This window comes from Macaca fascicularis, chromosome 8, assembly GCF_037993035.2.
Source record: "Macaca fascicularis isolate 582-1 chromosome 8, T2T-MFA8v1.1".
Lineage (NCBI taxonomy): Eukaryota > Metazoa > Chordata > Mammalia > Primates > Cercopithecidae > Macaca > Macaca fascicularis.
In genome coordinates, this window is record NC_088382.1 from 113,368,635 (window position 1) to 113,389,442 (window position 20,808).

The following is a 20,808-nucleotide window of genomic DNA, read 5'->3' on the forward strand; positions in this document are numbered from 1 at the left end:
CTTTATAACAGATGTCTTTAAAAATTTTATTTAATGTTTTGTAATTGGTTATAGGTGGTGTATGGAAATGCTGTTTATTTTGCTTAATCATGATTTGATCGAGGAAACTTACTGAGCTCCCTTACTACTCAATATTTTGGCTGTAGATTTTTGCATTTTGTATCATAATCAAATGGCATTCTTAATCAAATAGTGTTCAAATAAGGACAGCTTTATTTCATCCTTTCTCGTGTATGTGTGTTTGTGTGTGTCTGTGTGTGTCTGTGTGTGTGTGAGAGAGAGAGAGACAGAGAGAGAGAGATTGAGGAGAGATTTACTTGGCTAGCATCTCCAATACAGTGTTGAACAGAGGTGGTGATACTGGGAATCCTTTGCTCATTTCTTACTTTAAAAGGAATGCTCTTACCTTTAATTCTTAAATATAAAATAGGATATAGAGTTTTTGTAGATATTCTTTCTTAGGTCAAATCATTGCTAATTTCTATAATATTTAGTTGCTAGATTTTATATTGTTTTCACACAAATGAATCTTGCATTTTATGAATGTTGAATGGTTTTTCTATGTGTATTGATAACGTCATTTTATTTCTATTTTAATTAAATAATCTGTTGAATTTCATTAATATGTTTTTTGAAATTAAACTATTCTTGCATCTTTGGTGTAATCTCCCCTTTGTCATGGTAGGTTCGTCTTTGTTCATTTCTTTCTCATATATATTTGCTATATAAAATTAAGGATTTGGTTCAAGATTTTAAGATGTATGCATTCATTTCCACTTGTGCTATTGGGCTATTCACTTTAATTTTGTCTGTGGTAGGCAGAAAAATGGCCCCTCTAAAGATAACCATGTCTTAATTCCTGAAGCCTATGAATGTTATCTTATATGGCCCCGAACTCTTCCCTTTCCTCAAAAAAGATGCAGATGTGATACAGTAAAGATCTTGAGATAGGGAGATTATGCAGGTCAGCCCTAAATGCAATGCCTTGTATCATCAGTGCATATGTATCTGTGCACAAACACAGAGGAGAAGACAATGTGAAGATTTAACAGAGAGAGTTCAAAGATGCTGTTCTTGAATATTGGATTGACGTGGCCACAAGCCAAGGAATGATGATACTAACCAGAAGCTGATTGCCAGAGGATACAAGGAACTGGTTTTCCCTAGAGCCTTCTGAAGGAGCCTGGCCTTGTTGATATCTTGATTTTGGTCAGGTGATACTGAAATTGGACTTCTGGTCCCAGAGCTGTGAGGGAATACATTTCTTGTTGTTTTACGCCACCAGTTTCGGGTAATTTGTAACAGCCAATTCAGGAAATGGATCCACTGCTATTTTCTGATATTACCATTAAAAATTTCTCATAAATTGAGTCATGGAAGTTTCCATTTTTTCCCCCTTCTATAATATTTTGTATAAGTTTTAGATAGCTATTCCTTCAGTGATTGAGAGAAGTCAACTGTGAAACCATCTAGGATTTCCTGTCTTTCTCTCTCTTCTTCTTTTCTTCCTTCCTCTTTCCTCTGAACTTACTTCTTCCGTATTAATAATTTCATGGTTGCCTTCATGCAGTCTCTGGGATCTCCATTTCAGAACCAGATATTCATTAATGAGCTGGGGTCTTGCCTCAATCATGGCATTGCGTGATATTGCAAATTAATATATTAGTGATATTTTACATTAGTGATCTTATAAATTCATATACATAAACCAAGTCTGTGGAGGCGTTGTTCAGTGTCAAAGTTACAAGTGTGTCCCACTTGCCTAAGCCTACAGCTTCTAGGAAGGTGTAGGTTGAGAAGATTTCCACAGCATTTTTTTCAGCTTTTTTTTATTAATGAAGAAGGCACCAGGCATCCAGAAGTGAACATGAATTTCAGTTTCTCATTTCACATGGAGCACTTCTAGTTCTGCTAAACCATAAGACCTGTGCTCTTATTCACTGGTACCTGCTTTTTGGCTGGGGACATAGTAGGCCTGAGGCTTTAGCTCTGCTCATTTCCTTTCATTTGTTTTTTATTTTTATTTATTCGTTTATAAGTTAAAATTCTGGGTGTAGAAACAACAGTCTTTCTTTTCAAAGACATGTCTGCTTTTAGCAAAAAAAGGTTAAAAGTTTAGATTTGTATCATGGCATAAAACAAATTACATAAGTAGAGGTAAAAATAGAGTTTGGGGAAAGTAATAGAGAGGGTTAAAAGTTTAAATTTAGGCAAAGTGGTAAAACTCTATAATTTTAATTATAACGTATGTGAGGCTTTAAGTGCAAGTTACATTGCGTTTCTTTGCAATTTTGTATTTTGTTTCAATAAATAATGTAGATATCTAAAATTTTTAGTAATACAAACTTCATGGCATAATGTATGATTGTATTTTCAACTTGTCTTGTTTTTATTATCATTTCCTGTCTTTTAATTAATATTTGGCATTTACAGTTGTCAAAACTTGGAAGATGTACTCATCATATTAATTATGAAGCTGTTAAAATTTCTACTTAATTATCTGATTGTTTCAGTTTTCTGATTTAACCAGTTATTTATTGTAAGTTTACAGAAATTAATACTTAGTAATTTTATCCATCCCAGTTCTCTAATTTAATTGGTTGAGTTTCATTTGCTATTTCTTTGGAGCGTACCCACATACTGAATGACTATCTCAATAATTCTGATAATGCCATCTGTTTCTTTTCAAAGGAAATAGCTTAATACTAGCATGCTTTAAATAGTGTGTTAAAGTTTAACCTTAGTAGCAGTTTCATGTTTTCAGCAATCCCATGCTTTGTTCCCTATGACTTGCTAAACCATCTGTTTTCTAGTTTCTGGTATTTACTCCAAGCCCTTCTACCTTTGATCTGTTGTGCTGTTTCTTTTGAGAGCTATTATTGGTTGACTTTGCTATATTCAAAACTTGCACTTTTAACTTTTTTGTTTTTTGAGACAGAGTCTCACTCTGTTGCCAGGCTGGAGTGCAGTGGCAAGATCTCGGCTCACTGCAACCTCTCCCTCCCAGGTTCAAGCGATTCTCCTGCCTCAGCCTCCTGAGTAGCTGGGACTACAGGCACATGCCACCACGCCCAGTTAATTTTTGTAATTTTAGTAGAGACGGGGTTTCACCATGCTGGCCAGGATGGTCTCAATCTCTTGACCTCATGATCCTCCTGCCTTGGCCTCCCAAAATGCTGGAATTACAGGCATGAACCACCATGCTTGGCCACTTTTACATTCTTTAAGTATCAGCCCAGGCTTCCTTTTCTATCTTCTTCAGCCTTCCTCCTTCCACCCCACAACTCCTGCCTAAAGCTGGGAAATCAGCCATTTTATCAGAAACCAGAAGCTACCAGGACTTCTCTTTCTCGAGGTGTATCTGGTCCGTACTTTGTACTTGGGCAAGTATTAATCTCTGAACATAGCCGACAATGTTCAAAACACAGTGTAATGCATATATTGTATTATAATTGCCTTCCTATTTAGATTCTTTTATCGGTAAGCTGGTGTCTTTTTTCTCCTTTGCCATTAAGGCAATGGATGGCTTAAGGGATGAAATCGATGAAATGGGAAGATTGAAGCTCATTACTTCAAGCCTGAGGGTATTTGGGGAAAGTATTAGGTATACAAAAAAGAAAAGTCAAGGAAAAGCTTGCTTCTTCTATTCTTCTACATTGTAGGGGAAGAGAAAGAAGACAGGTGAGGCCAGTAGATGATTAGAGGTATGTTCCAGTCTCTTCTTTCCAGGCTTTGACCCAGGATGAGGATGCATTTTGGTTAAATTGAAGGGTACCTTTACTCTTATTATTATTGGAGATCCATGGAAGGGAATCACCCTTTGGGATGCCCTAGCATCCACCAGGGACATAGGTACCTCAGAATGAACTTGGCAGTGCATCATGATTCAGAAAGGCCAAGAAAAGGTCAGACTTGACTTCCAGAACTATCCTTTGTTGTAGTAATGAGCATAACTACATGTCCCAGACATGACACCCATCTATAGTGAGGGATGAGATGACTTTGCAGAAGAAGCTGCAGAGTAGACAGCTTGTGCCATAGAGAAATAGAGGATCATTCAGGGACTAAGAGAAGTTGGCAGTGCTGTGGGAACTGAAGTGAGATCAGGTTTTTTGAGAAGTACAAGTCTGTCTAAGTTGAGAAGAATCAGACTATGGATTCGATGAGCTGCAGGTTGTGTAGCAGCATAAGCCTCACAGAACACCTGAATACTTTCTTGGAGAACAGCCAAAAAAGGAGCAGAAATATAAGAAATAGAGAATTTGTCCAAAGGAGCTATTATTTATCAGCCTACAATTTACTGAGTGGCTTTAAAGAAGAATCTGGCAAGTGTGCTGTTGAGAAAAATCAGATCAAAAATAGAGAAATAAATAAGCTACCTTTCTTTGTGAGTAAATTTTTCAAAGCCACAACAATAGCCAACATAGAAGAGTTTGTAACAGCTAAGACTGGGAAATGCTTAAGGTTAAAGCTCTCAGGAGGATGTGCTGTTGCCTCCTGAGAGATTTAAGGAAGACCAGTCAGACTTTCCTGCTTCAGCCTATAAGTGTGAGTGTTGCTAGAAATGCCATGATTACAGTTCAGGAGAAATCTGGGAGTCTTGCTGCTTGTATCAGGGGCATCAGATGAAGAAAATTTCTGATTTTATTTATGGATGACAGTATCACTTAATTGCCTAAGGAATCCTATTAGAAAACATTAACCTTCCAGGATATGAGCCAATGTGTCTACTTTCAAAATCCACCATGGCAGTGCTGGGTGAGGGCTTGTAGTTTAGTAGCGCAGGCTACCCTTGAATTCTGCCTTTTTAGAGACACACACACCATGATTCTGATTGTGGGAACGCTTTAGGGTAATGCTCTGGTTGAGCCTCTGGATTTCCAGACCTCTTGCAGATCTCTGCATCCTTGTTTTTTCCCAACACAATGCGGGCCAGAGGGAAAGATCTATGGTGGGACTGCATTCCTTTTGTAGCATTTATGATAATTATAATAATATTTGTGCAATTATTTGTTTGCTTATTGTCCCCCTACTATACTTTATACTCTGTAGCAAAATCTATATTTGTTAAGCTTTATTCACCAGCTCTTAGCATAGTGTTTGGCATATAGTAGCCATTTAGTAAATATTGTATAAGTAAATAAATAATGACTTGGTTACTTGCCCATCTATAATAAAATTGGAATTTTATGATTTCAGTTAATTTTTATGGTAAATTACATTATAGTTTCATCTAAGTTTATCTACTAAATGTAATATTATTCTTTTAGTAGAATGTAGTGAATATATTATAGTCACTGGTGTGTTCGTACATGCTAACAACCAGCTCTCTTTTAGAAAAATCTCTGACTTTTGGCATTTTCCAATTTATTTAGTCTAAATACATCCACCACAGCTGATTTCAGCCTAACCCACATTACTTCATGGAATGTGGAGTTGGGAAGAAAGCACACAATTGGTTCTCATGAGTTAGTGAACAACATTGAAGCTCTTTCATATTCATGCCCTAGTAATGTATTGTTCTTCACATACAAGATTGTGCTAGTAATACACATTGAATAAACATGTACTTTAAAAAGACTGTGAATTAGTCAAGGTAATGCTATCAATTATAAAAGATAAACTCAAAAAGTCTTTAAAGCTCAACTTAGTAGAAGTTTAGTTTTCACCTATGTGAAGTCCACACTGGTGAGCTGATCAGCTGAGTGCTCTCCTCCTAGTGATTATTCAGGTTCCCAGGCAGCACCTTTTTTTCCTGTGGTTTCCTTATCTCCAAGGTCTTGGCTGAACAGCATGAAGATAGCACATGAGAATTTTTAAAAGTTTATGAAAGTGGCACACCCATTCCACTTATAATCCATTGGCTAGAATATAATTGTATGGTCATGGCTGCCCATGATAACATGGAAAATGTAGTTTTCTAAGAGGAAAGGAAATAAGTTGTTGAATAGCTAGCCAGAATCTTCAATGATTTTCTGTTTATGTAATGGATCAGTTTATACTCTTTTACCTTATTTCCTCTCTGACAAATGCATACACACACTTAGGAGCAGGTTGGCAATGGTTAGAGGTAGTGTCTAGTGAATTCCTTTTTCTGTGCAGTTAGCTGGATCATAGGATCTTGGCCTATGGTCTCGTTAGCATCAGTCTTTAACCTATAATCCCTCCCTTTTTTGAATTACTCTATTTTTTTGTCCCTGTTTAGAAGAAAATCATAGTATTTTGCAGACCTTTAGATTGCTCTCAATTATTGTATATACCTAATGTAAGTTTGGTTTTCTTGCTTTCTTTTACTATTCACTGCAGCTGTTATGGTTATTATTTTTGTGGTTTAAAAAAGATATTTGTATTTTCCTTAGTTTTTCCCTTCCTTTCAGGGTGTTTATGGAATAAAACACATGGTAGTAAGTGACAAATTTGGGTCATTAGACATTATTCCATCTCTTAATATTGCTATATTATTTTTTAAATTTTGGCTTATTTACGACTGAAGGTAATAATAATCTATAATTTTGAAACCTACATGTTTTGTATTCTCAGGTTCTAGATGTTTTTGGTAATTATGAGAATTGGTTAATAGTCTCTAACCAGGGAGATTTATACGCATGTGTATTTCTGAGATATTTTAGACAGCATTCCATATGTGGTTAACGTAATTGGTTAAAGTGTTCTATTAGCAAAAGGCCTGTGACTTTGTTGCCAAATTCTATAAATTTTGTTCCATGGACGCAGAGTTTATCTTTAATAGCCATTAATCATTTCATAGCCAATTAATGAAAAATCATTTTACAGCATATATGTATTTGTGAGAGGTATTGGTGTTTGTGAGAAGTAGTTCAATATTGTCACCAATTTATAAGCTAAGCTGCTATCTGTGTAAAGGGCTACAAGTGAAAGTGTCAGTTTTTCTGTACTACAATCATATTGGTAATGATGGGGATACAGTCCAAGAAGTGCATCATTAGGCAATTTTGTCACGCGAACATCATGGAGTGTACTTAAATCTAGATGGTCTAGCCTTCTACACACCTAGGCTAGATGATATTGTCTGTTGCTCCAAGGCTACAAACCTGTACAACATGTTACTGTATTGAATATTGTAGGCAGTAGTAACATAATGAAAAGTGTTTATGTATCTGAACATATTTAAATATAGAAAAGGCATGGTAAAAATACAGTATTATAATATTAGGGAACCACCCTTCTATATGTGGTCTTTTGTTGACTGAACTATTGTTATGCAGCACATGACAGTACTTGATGTGGGTAGATTTGGAATTCCTGAGCTTAAAGAATTAATAAACTATTAATCCAAGAGAAGGAGGAGATGGTAGAAGAAGAAAAGAAAGGTACCCAAGGTGTCAATACATGAATAAGAAAATACTAGGAGGCGTGATGGCTCACACCTATAATCCTAGCACTTTGGAAGGCTGAAGCGGGCAGATTGCTTGAGCTCAGGCATTCAAGACCAGCCTGGGCAACATAGTGAAACCCCATCTCTACAAAAAATACAAAAGTTAGCTGGCGTGGTGGCAACACCCGTACTCCCAGCTACTTGAGGGACTGAGGCAGGAGGATCATTTTAGCTTGGCAGGTTGAGGCTATAGTGAACTGAGACTGTGCCATTGAACTCCAGCCTGGGTGACAAAGTAAGACCCCGTTTCAAGAAAGAAAAGAAAAGAAGAAGAAGGAAGAAAGGAAGGGAGGGAGAAAGGAGAGAAGGAAGGGAGGAAGGCAGGGATATAGGATAAGGGAGGGAGGAATATAGAATAAAGGAGGGAGGAAAGGAGGAAGGGAAGGATATAGGAGCTAGTGATTTAGGAGGGAACGAATGATCTAGTCAGAAAAGGAGCAAGCAGTGTGCATAGCCCAGGCAATGTGAGAAGGATATTAACACATGGAGAGTCTTTAATAGGAATCAGACATCCTTCATACCTTATACCATCTGTGTTATATTAATATTCACTGGATATTAGCAGATGAGGAAGATTAAGCTGATAGTGTTTCCATTTCTTTTTCTCATTTTGGGCTCCACAGAAACAATACTATTTGTACAGTCAGCAGTTCACACTAAGGTAAACTGACAAGGCTGAATATGAACTCCTTTGGTCTTAGCCAGTCTGAGGAGCATACTTGTAACCCATTTAACATATTGAACTAGGAATCTCTGCCATAGATTGGTGGATCTCAAATGTTAGCAAACAGAATTACCTGGAGGATTTGGGGTAAAATATTGCTGGGAACTGCCCCAGAGTTTCCTATTCAGTAAGTCTGGGGTGGGACCTGGGAATTTGCACTTCTGGTGATACTGATGCTGTTCTCTCCGGGATATTCTTTGAGAAGCTCTGCTCTAAAATACATTAAGTAACCTGCTTACCTTGTGAAAAATTTTATTTTTCAACTGCTACAAAGCAGCAAAATGCTGTTTCTGCAGATGATAGTGATTGGATAATTGTCTGTCTCACAAGCTCTCATTTCTGTTTCATTTGTTGATTACCAGGCACGAAAGGACGCTCTTTTTCAGTACTTTGAGTGTGACCTAATTCAGATAAATTTATATCTTATAATAATCTAGCATAGATTATCACTGAAGCATAAATAACAACTTGTTTAAAATAGAAAAGTTGAAATTCAAACTTCATTTATTTTTACATTATTTTGTGGATCTGTTTAGCGTGACTTTTTAAAAGAGATCTGCAGTACTTGCATTTGTCACAAGATGGCATCAAAAGACTGAGATGCTGACTCAAATTTGATTTTGAGACTGTTGATGGGTTAGATATATTTCATGTCTATTCAAATCAATTATAGCAAAAGAAATTTGAACTGTGAGGCATATTCTTTTTAATTTCAGTGAAATAATGGTGTTTTCACATCAAAATACTTATAAAAATAAAATACATACATATATTGATATTATTTATGACTAATTCTTTAGGAAATTAATGAACATACATCTTGGCCTAATAATATCAAATATATTATTACCCTATTTCCCCCAGAAGAATTTTAAAAAACTTAAACTTAGCAAACATTTATTATATCTTACCATTCTATAATTTATAAGGTTTTATTACGTTAGTAGAAGATGTAGTTCCTGCCTTCAGTAAGCTTCAAATTTAATTGGGGAGAAAAGAAATGTCTATACAATTCAATGAAAGAAAAAAATAATAAAAATGAGCAAGTACAATGTTGTGTGATAAGATCTGCACAAACTATGAACTGGAATAATGGACAATAAGGTAAAAAATCTACGTGGTATTTTACAGAAACATTTTTGTGTCAGTTGAAAATACCATGTTGAACCTTTTACTGTGATTATCTATACTGTTGTAATTTATTTCATGTGAGAAAATGTTTAGCAACCTGGAGAGCTGTGTAAGAGTAAGTATTTGACGTAAAACATTAGCACTCATACACTTGAATTATGAATGCTTATTTTATGATAATATGACTTTTTAAATGATTAATTGAAAAGGATTTTTCGGAAAATGGTGAAGGGTTTTCTGGCCACAGAGATATTAATTACAATATGTTTAGATTTCTGGAATCTGAAAAATATATCTGTTGAAAAATTGAGTATAGAATAGTTGTGCTGGGAGAGGAAAAGGGCTGTTGCTGTTTAATGGGGTGTAGAGTTTCAGTTTTGCAAGAAAAGTTTTGAAGATCTGTTTCACAATGTGAATATACTTATTGCTACTGAGGTGTGTACAATTAAAAATTAAATACAAATTTTATTTTGTGTCTTTTGCCACAGTAAAAACATCAAGTGCATTACTATAAATTATTAGCAATTAATAGGTTTTTTTAAATAGAGGATCAACACAGCTTGTAGCTTTATTTTAGCCATTAGGTGCTACTTGAAAAAAATAAAAGCCCCCTTAAGAATAATATAATTGCTGATAGAATGTTAACATAATATTAACAGCTAGTTTTCTTTATAATAAGTAATATTGCAGATATTTTAAATAAATTATTTCTAATATTCAACCTCAAAATACAGGGAAATTATCATCTTTATTTCCCTATTTTATCATTAAGGAAACTAAGTTTTATAGATACGAAGATTCAGTTCCTTGTTGAAAGTTGCAAAGTTTCTAATTTTGGAGTTGGTATTTAAACCCAACTGTCTAGCTTCAAAATCTATTTTCTGTGTGTTACACAATGCCTCTAATTTAAATAAAACGAATTAAATAGTACAAATGAACAATCAGCAATTTGGGACTCTAGTTTGCTATCTTTGTGGTCAATAAATGTTGTCTATTTCATTAGAATTATTCAAAAAAATTAAAAGAAAGTATGTATTATTTAATTTACAGTAGCAGTTAATTGGGATTATGTTTTAACTTCAGAAGGATAACCATATAATGTTTTGTTTGCTTGAATTTTTGTCTCTTTTTCTTTGTTTTTAACTTTTGGGAACACTAATTTTTTCCCCCTATGTCTTCATGTGCAGGTTATGTGGGTATGTAATTTGTGCCGAAAACAACAAGAAATCCTCACTAAATCAGGAGCGTGGTTTTATAATAGTGGAACTAATACACCACAGCAACCTGATCAAAAGGTTCTTCGAGGGCTAAGAAATGAGGAGGCACCTCAGGAGAAGAAACCAAAACTACATGAGCAGACCCAGTTCCAAGGACCCTCAGGTGACTTATCTGTACCTGCAGTGGAGAAAAGTCGATCTCATGGGCTCACAAGACAGGATTCTATTAAAAATGGGTCAGGCGTGAAGCATCACATTGCCAGTGACATAGCTTCAGACAGGTAAACATTTTGTTTAATCTTTAGGCAAATGTTTTTACTTTTAGTCTTCATTCCAAACAGAGATAACAATACATGAAATGTTTAGGCAACGGTGAGTTGTCTAAATAATGTAAACATTCGTATGTTTTACATAAATACTGTATGTGATGTTCAGGACTTGACCTATCATAGGTTTGAACTATCTTAGATGGGATGTGGGAGTGTTAGGTTATCAGATAGATTTCCCAGAATAAAGAAGTGAAATAAAACAGGGAACTTAGAAGTTTTTGTCATAGGAAAGAGAGACTGGCATTGGACTAATGGGAATGAAGAAGAGATGGCTATAAGACACTTTATAGAGGTTGGACTGATGGGACTAGTTGGAAGTGGGAGTTAAGATAATGGGGAAGGTTAACAATATCTCCAAAGGTTCTATCCTGGGCTGAAGGATGATGTGGTTTTTCAAGCAAGTATATGCAGACCCAACGTCAGGTTTATAGTGAAGGATTTCATGAGTTTGATATATCCATGTGCTAATTCTGTTGTAACTATTTTGGCTCAGTTCTATGGGCTTCTCCGTGTTCAAAGTGTGATACTTAAAATAGTACATAGGGCTCTTATATTTCCTACCTTTGGAAGGAGACTAAAGGATTTTGATGGGAAGATTCTTTTTCTTCCTTATTTATTTATTTATTTATTTTCTTGAGACGGAGTCTTACGCTGTTGTCAGGCTGGAGTGCAGTGGCACGATCTTGGCTCACTGCAATCTCTGCCTCCTAGGTTCAGGTGATTCCCCTGCCTCAGCCTCCCAAGTAGCTGGGACTACAGGTGTGCACCACCATGCTTGGCTAATTTTTTGTACTTTAATAGAGGCAGGGTTTCACCATGTTGGCCAGGATGGTCTCAATCTCATGACCTCGTGATCTGCCCACCTCAGCCTCCCAAAGTCCTGAGATTACAGGTGTGAGCCACCGTGCTCGGCCTATTTTTCTATACCTTATTTTTCTGTTTGAATAAAGATAAATTTAAATTTGGTTTATACTATTTCTGTTGCCCAGAAGTAGCAGGTACATTTATTTCTGTGTTGAATAAGTACAAAGTCATGCATTTCTGCAGAAACAAATTGTATATATAGTATGGTGGGTTCTCAGGTATCAGTTCTAACAAGTAAGACCACTGGGAGTCATTTTAGATGGTGCCTAAAGTCACCACTCCAATACGTTGCTGGATCTTAAGAGAAAAAGAAAACAATGACTGCATCACTTCTTTTACAAAGTGGTAAAAGGGAACAGTATATATAATCCTATCTTTGGGGAAAACAGTCATCTTAATCTTGTGGAGACTTCTTCTGGGAGACTGGGTAGAAAGACCTCAGAGTTATCCTATATAGAGGACAAGAAAGTTGGAGTATTTATTTATCAACTCTCCTTTGTTGTTGGTCCAGGGCTGATCATGGGAATTGTTAACTCTCTGAAACTCACTGGCCAGAGAAAGCGCTCAGGCAGCATGTAACAGACACTTATAGTAAGCCAATATTGCTATGTAGGGAATGGTGAATGATGAGGCAATATGGTTGGGTTGCTGGTAGTATCTGCTACACAATGACTTCAGAGATCAAGAAAGTTCCCCAGATGGCAGTTATAATGGTCAAGGTATATGAAAAAATAGATAACCAATGGAGATAGGATTTTTTTAAAATGAGTGAATGAATAACTAAATAAAATGGATAATGAGCTCTTTTTCATGGCACCTCGGAGGCATTCGCCTGCTTCAAGATGAAACTGGACATCTCCTTCCCAGCCACTGGCTGCCAGAAACTCATTGAAGTGGACAATAAACACAAACTGCACTTTTTATGAGAAGCATATGGCCACGGAAGTTGCTGCTGATGCTCTGGTTGAAGAATGGAAGGGTTATGTGGTCCTAATCAGTGGTGGTAACGACAAACAATGATTCCCCATGAAGCGGGGTATCTTGATTCATGGCCGTGTCCACCTGCTAATGAGTAAGGGGCATTCCTGTTACAGACCAAGAAGAACTGGAGAAAGAAAGAGAAAATCAGTTTGTGGTTGCATTGTGGATGCCAATTGGAGCATTCTAACTTGGTTATTGTTAAAAAAGGAGAGAAGTATATTCCTGGATTGACTGATACTATGGTGCCTCGTCGCCTGGGGCCCAAAAAAGCTAGCAGAATCCTCAAACTTTTCAGTCTCTCTAAAGAAGATGATGTCCGCCAGTATGTTGTAAGAAAGCCTTTAAACAAAGAAGGTAAGAAACCTAGGACCAAAGCACCCAAGATTCAGCGTCTTGTTACTCCACATGTCCTGCAGCACAAATGGCGGCATATTGCCTGAGAAGCAGCATACTAAGAAAAATTAGGAAGAGGCTGCAGAATATGCTTAACTTGCGGCCAAGAGAATGAAGGAGGGTAAACAGAAGCGCCAGGAACAAATTGCCAAGAAATTCAGACTTTCCTCTCTGGGAGCTTCTACTTCTAAGTCTGAATCCAGTCAGAAATAAGATTTCTTGAGTAACATATCGATAAGATCAGACTAAAAAAAAATGGAAAATAGGAATATAGACTCCATTTGTTTAAAAATTAACCACATGAGATAGCTTTTTGTGGAGCTTAGAGAGGCAGGTTTAGGAAGAATAAAACGAAATACTAAAGCACTGGGTCATATAATAGAATATTAAGTTTTGGAATGCATTTCATCAGGAAGTTATGCATGTTAAAAATAAATTCAGTAAATTTATGAGTAATTAATTCATCATTATAGACAAGGTAAAGCCTATCTGTAATCTTTATGTTTTTTGTTTTGTTTTGTTTTGAGACAGAAGTCTTTTTGTTGCTCAGGCTGGAGTGCAGTGGCATGATCTCAGCTCACTGCAACCTCCACCTCCTGGGTTCAAGCGATTCTCCTGCCTCAACTTCCCAAGTAGCTGGGATTACAGGCACCCACCACCATGCCTGGCTAATTTTTTTGTGTTTTTAGTAGAGACGGGGTTTCACCATGTTGGCCAGGCTGGTCTCATACTCCTGACCTCAGATGATCCACCCACCTAGGCCTCCCAAAGTGTTGGGATTACAGGCATGAGCCACTGCGCCCGGTTGCCTATCTGTAATCTTAGAAGAAGGTGGTAATGAGAACAAATAAGAATCTTATATTCCTTATTGCCTCTTTCACTCACAACTACTGGCCTGAATAAACAATTGAAATTGACCTATTGTGGGGAGCCAACAGGTTGTAGTTCCTTTTAGTCTTTTCTCTTTTGCCTGGTGCTTTGGCTACTACTGCTAATAAATTCATGCTAAATGACTCAAAGCATACTGTATATCTTCTTTCCAAACCTTATAAATGCCCAACCAATAGCTCCTTTTGTTCACAAAAATTACTTTTAGTCAGGAAAGAAGTTAGAGTTTAATATCAGATTTGGTAGTTATGCCTAGAAAATGGAACTCATTATAACTTACATAAATGTTTATTTGGGAAACACTTTAAAGAGTATTTCTTTTATTTTAAAATGCAGATTATACAGTAGTTAATTAGACATTTATCTGTAGCCAGTATTGAGTCCTTTGAATTTTTTCCCCTACAGCAAGGGGTCAGCAAACTATGAACCTGGGCCAAATTTGACTTGCCACTTGGTTTTTGTAAACAAAGTTCTTTTGGAACACAGCCACTCCTGTTCATTTACTTATTGTCTACGGCTGCTCTCAGCTACAGTTCCATAGTTGAGCTGTTGTGAAAGACCATATGGGCCTCAAAACTGCAAATATAGGACGGGTGCAGTGGCTCATGCCTGTAATCCCAGCACTTTGGGAGGTCGAGGAGGATGGATCACCTGAAGTCAGGGGTTTAAGACCAGCCTGGCCAACATCTTGAAACCCCATGTTTACTAAAAATACAAAAATTAGCTGGATGTGGTGGTGTATGCCTATAATCCCAGCTACTTGGGAGGCTGAGGTGGTACAATCGCTTGAACCTGGAAGCTGGAGGTTGCAGTGAGCCAAGATCGTGCCATTGCACTCCAGTCCGGGCAACAAGCGTGAAACCCTGTCTCCAAAAAAAAAAAACAAAAACAAAAACTGCAAATATTTGCTCTCTGACCTTTTACAGAAAAAGTGTGCCAGTCCCTGCCCTAGAGAGCAGTTCTGTTAGTGTTGTAGAAATTTCTCCCTTTGCCCATTTTCTTTTGTCACCATTTAAATTTTTTCAATTAAACCTATTTTTTTTTGTTACTTTATCTCCCACCCTGCCTCCCAGCTTCTATCCTTCTCTCTCTGTCTCTCTTTCTTCTTTCTTACCAGAATGGGTTTTCTTGCAGTATTTGAATTGGACAGGGAAGTGGAGGTATTGCTAGGAATATAATTTCAGTTTAAAGCATTAGTAATTTGTTTTTTCAATACCATTCAGAAACCAGTGGCTTCAGAAAGAGAAACTTCAGTTCAACTTAATTTAAATCTCTATGGACTTGTAACTATATTTGAGACAGAAAAGTATGTTACTCTTTTAAGGAGCTTTGATCTGTAACGTGATGCAGTAGTTTTGACCTTTTTAAATGACTTGTTATTTCTCTCACAGGTTTTCGTATAGTGTTTTACAGATAGGTCATTAGTATTTATTGAATGAATGAATATCAAGTTGGCCCTAGACCTTAGCGTTGAGTAGGCGAATACTTACTTAACATATACTCATAAAATTGCAATTCTTTATCAACTTAGATGCAAAATATTTTTGAGTTTCAAGTATGTTTTTATTTCAAAATAACTTGTGAAATACATTTTAAAACTGGATTTTTTTCTGGTTAGGAAAATAAAATTAGTGAAAATTAAAGTAAAACTGTTTAAAAACATTTAGTTGATATTTCTTACATTTGAAATTATTTAATAGTTGGATGCTTCATAATTTTCGTAGTTGAAAATAAGTGAAATGTAGGAAAGTTTTTTTATTTGCAAAATTTTACTATTTATTTAATATGTAGCAGTTTCTACAACATTTAGAGAAGTTAAAAAGTAAGAAATATGGATAGTTTGTATGGTAGATGAGAAAGAACTAGAAGTCAGAAAACCTAGGCCCATAGTGTCATCATTTCTAGATGTTTATTTTTTTCTCTGTGTCTCCTTCTTCTCATCTCTGGAATGGGAAAAGACAGTCTAAATCCTGAGAAGACTTCCAGTTCCAAAATTCTGTATTGTGTTGTATTTTAAGCTCCTCTGCCATGAGATAAACTTGAAGGCATTCTCTGTCACTATTTTTTTCCTCCTATAACTGGTAGTTGTATGACAAATTAATGCAGGATTGTCTTCATTCATACTATAATTCATTGTTATAATTCATTCATTCAACAGATATTTATTGAATTTCAGTGTAGTATTTGTTTCTACATTTTACTGCTTGAATGATGACTCTTAATGAAAATACCAAGGGTAATAAAAATATAAAACAATTATCTTGGATCTAAACTTTAAAGTTTTAAGGTAGGTTCAGCATGATGAATATTTAGCAGTTTGGTAATCACCATTTCCTTGTTATCTAATACTTATGACTTTCCAAATATCTCTGTGACATTGATTATTTAAAAATAAAAATAATATTCAAATACGTACTTAACACTTCAGCTTCCAGTACAGATGGAATAATAGTGCCTGGATTTACTCTTACACAATAGGCATAATAAAATAAAATAAAAGGCATCTAGATTGAAAAGAAAGAACTAACACTTTATTCACAGAGAACATGAATATTTATAGAGAACATTAAAGGGATCTATAAAATTGTTACTAGAACTGGTGAGTTTAGTAAGGCTGTAGAATATAGTCAATATCTGATAACCATTTATATTTCTAAATAGTAGCAAGGAAACACTTAAAAATAGAAATTTAAAAAATTTTAAGACCATTAAAAATACAAAATAAATTTATACTAGCACCAAAAAATGAAGTACTTAGATATAAATCTAACAAAATATGCACAAGGTTTGTATGTTGAAAACACTGAAACACTGATGAAAGAAATAAAAGAAAGTCCGCATAAATGGAAAGATAAACTGTGTTCACGGATCATACAACTCAGTATTGTTAAGATGTCATTTCTCCCCAATTTGATCTATATATACAGATAGATTCTAAACTTAAAATACAAATGTTTGAAATAACCAAAACAGCTTTTACGAAGAACGAAGTTAGAGGCCTAACACTACCTGATTTGAATACATTATAAGTCTACAGTAATCAAAACATTGTGGCATTGGCATAAAGACAAATAGATCAGTGAAACAGAATGGAGAGTCTATATATAAAGCCATTCATGGATAGACAAGTAATTTTTGACAGAGAGGCAAAAGCAGTTCAGTAGAGAAAGGATAGTGTTTTCAACAAATGGTGCTGGAATAACTGAATATCCATATCCAAAAAAGTTTGAAGCCTAGTTCTTTTTACTGTATAAAATTAACTGAAAGTGGATCATAGAGATACATGTAAAACCTAAAAGTATAAAACTTCTGGAAGAAAATATTGGATAATATTATTTGATCTTGGTTTTGGCTAAAACTGTAAAGCTTGTAGGAGGAATTAGAGGAGAACTTCTTCCAGATTTTAGAGTAGTCAATAATTTCTTAGACAAGACACAGAAAGCACTAATTCTATAAAATGAAAAAAAAATCCACAACAAATTAGACTTCATCAAAATAAAAACTTTTATTCATTGAGACACTATTAAGAAACTGTATAACCACATTGTATTTCAAGAAATTTCAAGAGAAAATATTTGCTTATTGCTTAAAATGCATATTGCTTAAATAGGTATATAAAACACTCTTAAAATTCATTAACTTAACCCTAAAGAAGTTGGAATAGGCTGTTTATAAAAAAAAAATGCATTGCTAGTAAGTACAAGAAGTGTCCTATGTGTTTAGTTATTTGAGAAATACAAATCAAGATTATAAAGTGCTGGGAGCGGTGGCTCACGCCTCTAATCCCAGCACTTTGGAAGGCACAGGCGGGCGGATCATCTGAGGTTGGAAGTTCAAGACCAGCCTGACCAACATGGAGAAACCCCATCTCTACTAAAAATACAAAGTTAGTCGGGTGTGGTGGTGTATACCTGTAATCCCAGCTATACTCAGGAAGGCTGAGGCAGGAGAATCACTTGAATCCGGGAGGTGGTGGTGCGGTGAGCCAAGATGGCGCCATTGCACTCCAGCCTGGGCGACAAGAGGGAAACTACATCTAAAAACAAAAAACAAAAACCAAAAACCCCAAAAAACTATAAGGAGATACTTTGATATATCCACTAGGAATGCTACGATTTAAAACAACAAAAATTCTGACAACACTTACCTTTTGTGAGAATTAAGAGGAATTTGACTGCTAACATCTTGCTAGTGAAAGTATAAAACAATTAAAATGGTATAAACATGGGAGGCTGAGGCAGGCAGATCATTTGAGGTGAAGAGTTTGAGACCAGCTTGGCCAATATGGTGAAACCCCGTCTCTGCTACAAATACAAAAATTAGCTGGGCGCGGTGGCACATGCCTGTAATCCCAGCTACTCAGGAGGTTGAGGCACGAGAATTGCTTGAACCCGGGAGGCAGAGGTTGCAGTGAGCTGAGATTGCACCACTGCACTCCAGCCTGGGTGACTGAGTGAGACGCTGTCTCAATAAATAAATAAATAAATAAATAAATAAATAAATAAATAATAAAATGGTCTAAACATTAGAAAAGTATTTGACAGTTTCTTATAAAATTAAATATACACTTTCCCAATGACCCAGCAGTTCTACTCCTAGGTATTTAATTAAGAGAGATGAAGTAATATATCTACAAAATACTTGTATGATAATGTTTATAGCAGTCTCATTCATAGAATTTCCAAAATGGAAACTTCCCATATGTCCATCAACAGGAGAATGAATAAACAAACTGTGGTATATTCAAGTATATTCAAATAAGTGTATTATTTATCCATGAAATGAGGGAACTATTTATATGCACAGAAACATGGATAAATCTCAAAATCATTGTGATGAATGGAAGAAGCTAGACACAAAAGAGTACATATGATATGATTCCATTTATATGAAGGTCAAGAAGAGATAAAACAAATCTATAGAAAAGAAATCATAATGATGTTTTCCTTGAGGGAACTTTCTGGGGTGATGGAAACCTGTATCTTCCATAGGGATATGGATTACTGGGTGATGTATTTGTCAATGGCTATTATAGTAGTAACATTTAAGATATGTGTACTTTTAACTGCATGTAAATTATATTTAGTAAAAAATTAAAGGAGAATTATGTGCATAATTGCTACATTTTAAAATCACTGGTTTCATTGAAATTTTATTAGTAGTAAATATTTAAGACTTATTGTGAAATCAAGTCTAAATTAATGAAATTTTCTTTATAATCAGTGTTTCGATAATGGATCTTTTCAGTAGATTCAGATGCTTATATTTATAGAATGCTGATAGTGTACCTAACACCAATCAACTGTATTTAGAATTTACTAAGTGTGCATTACATATGGTTTAAGGACTATCTGGGTAATCTGCTTTCATGAAATCATGACCATGATTGTCATGACTCTTATTCGAAGTGGTCATCTGTGCTATGTGGTAAGAAAAAATAGCATAACCATGAGAGAAATAAGATAAAATGTTGTAAAGGGAAATAATTTGTAAAAGGAAAAAAAGTGTGGTTAAGAAAAAGGTTAAACTATAGAGCTAAGGAACTAGAAAAAATAAATCACCAATGTTTTTCTTAGGGGAAAAAAGAATCTAATAACCTGGAAGCAAATGATCTCATAACCTTTATTCCTAGATATTTCTTCTTATACTTTTTAGAATACAGGTAAAACAAAAAGGCAACAAAAATGGCTATGTCTTTCGTGCCACTTTCTATGAATTATGCACATTCAATAAATGCTTGGTGCATATGATGAATGAGAGAAAATTGTAATAATTAACAAATGTCTTTAACATGACTGGTGTCTTTTCTGTAACATTTTTATCTTTTATTGAAAGGATGATTAATAGACTTGAAGACAAATAATGATCTGTTCTTATATGGCCAATGCTTAATAGACTTTTTTATTTTCAAGAATATGATATGAGCTCTGAAAGACAAAATATCTCCCTTAAAAAGGATGTTTAACATAGTATAATAATTGGTTTTACTGCATAGAAGTCAGTTTGTTCTCTTGGAATACATAACTTAAATATTTCAATTTTTAGGTGAAAAAAAGAATCTCTATTTCTATTTTCAACTGAATTAAACTTGAACCATTGTCAACTTTCCTTCATTTAAGTGACCTATAAATAGAGTTGCAACACGTGCCAGCTTGCCTAGGACAGTCCCAGTTTACACATGCTGGCCCGGCATTCTGCATAGATTGACATTTGTCCTGGATTTTATATGAAGTATTTTATTAAGAGTTGCATTAAAATAAGCTGGGGTGAGTTTGGAAGGTCTCCATTTTGTACTTACATAGTGCTCCTGCCATGATTTCATACTGTGTGGGATGCATGTGTGGTGAAGAGTTCTCAACTGAAATACAATCAGCAAGAATCCATCTTTTCCCTAACTTTTCAGATACAAGACAGCTAACATTTCTTTTTAAAGGACAGGATGCAAGGTACCACTACTCAAACGAAGTCTGATAGAAAGATCTTTGGTGGTGGTGGTAGAAGTATTTGACATTGCTGTGCCATTTGCCTTTTGATGTATTGGCCAGTCTGATAGAAAGATCTTTGGTGGTGGTGGTAGAAGTATTTGACATTGCTGTGCCATTTGCCTTTTGATGTATTGGCCAGTTTTGGCATTTCAGAAAGGAGACTATAAGGTTGTTGGAGATTATAAATTAGGGTAGGAAATAGAGGCTGAACTGTCCTGTCATAGAATTTACAGAAGGTAGTCTGGATTTTTTTTCTGCAGTGGTTTTGTCATTTATTGTATAGTGTAAATTTATAAATATTTGTGTATTTTATTATTTGGTAATTTTAAAAATTTGCAACAAATATTTCAGCAACAAGATGCTAAAAATGAAAATGCGTTTT

At 35.4% G+C, this 20,808-nt stretch overlaps 1 protein-coding gene and 1 pseudogene across 26 annotated transcripts in view; both read left to right on the forward strand.

The window, feature by feature from the left end:
• RIMS2 (regulating synaptic membrane exocytosis 2) overlaps positions 1 to 20,808 on the forward strand; it is a 753,111-nt gene that overhangs the window by 247,080 nt on the left and 485,223 nt on the right. For all 26 annotated transcript variants that reach the window (XM_073999244.1, XM_073999245.1, XM_073999258.1 and 23 more), the window contains one exon: positions 10,457 to 10,767. In XM_073999244.1, the coding sequence (XP_073855345.1) occupies positions 10,457 to 10,767 (311 nt within the window). The remainder of the gene's footprint in view (positions 1 to 10,456; positions 10,768 to 20,808) is intronic.
• On the forward strand, positions 12,514 to 13,409 carry LOC102143330 (small ribosomal subunit protein eS6-like; annotated as a pseudogene).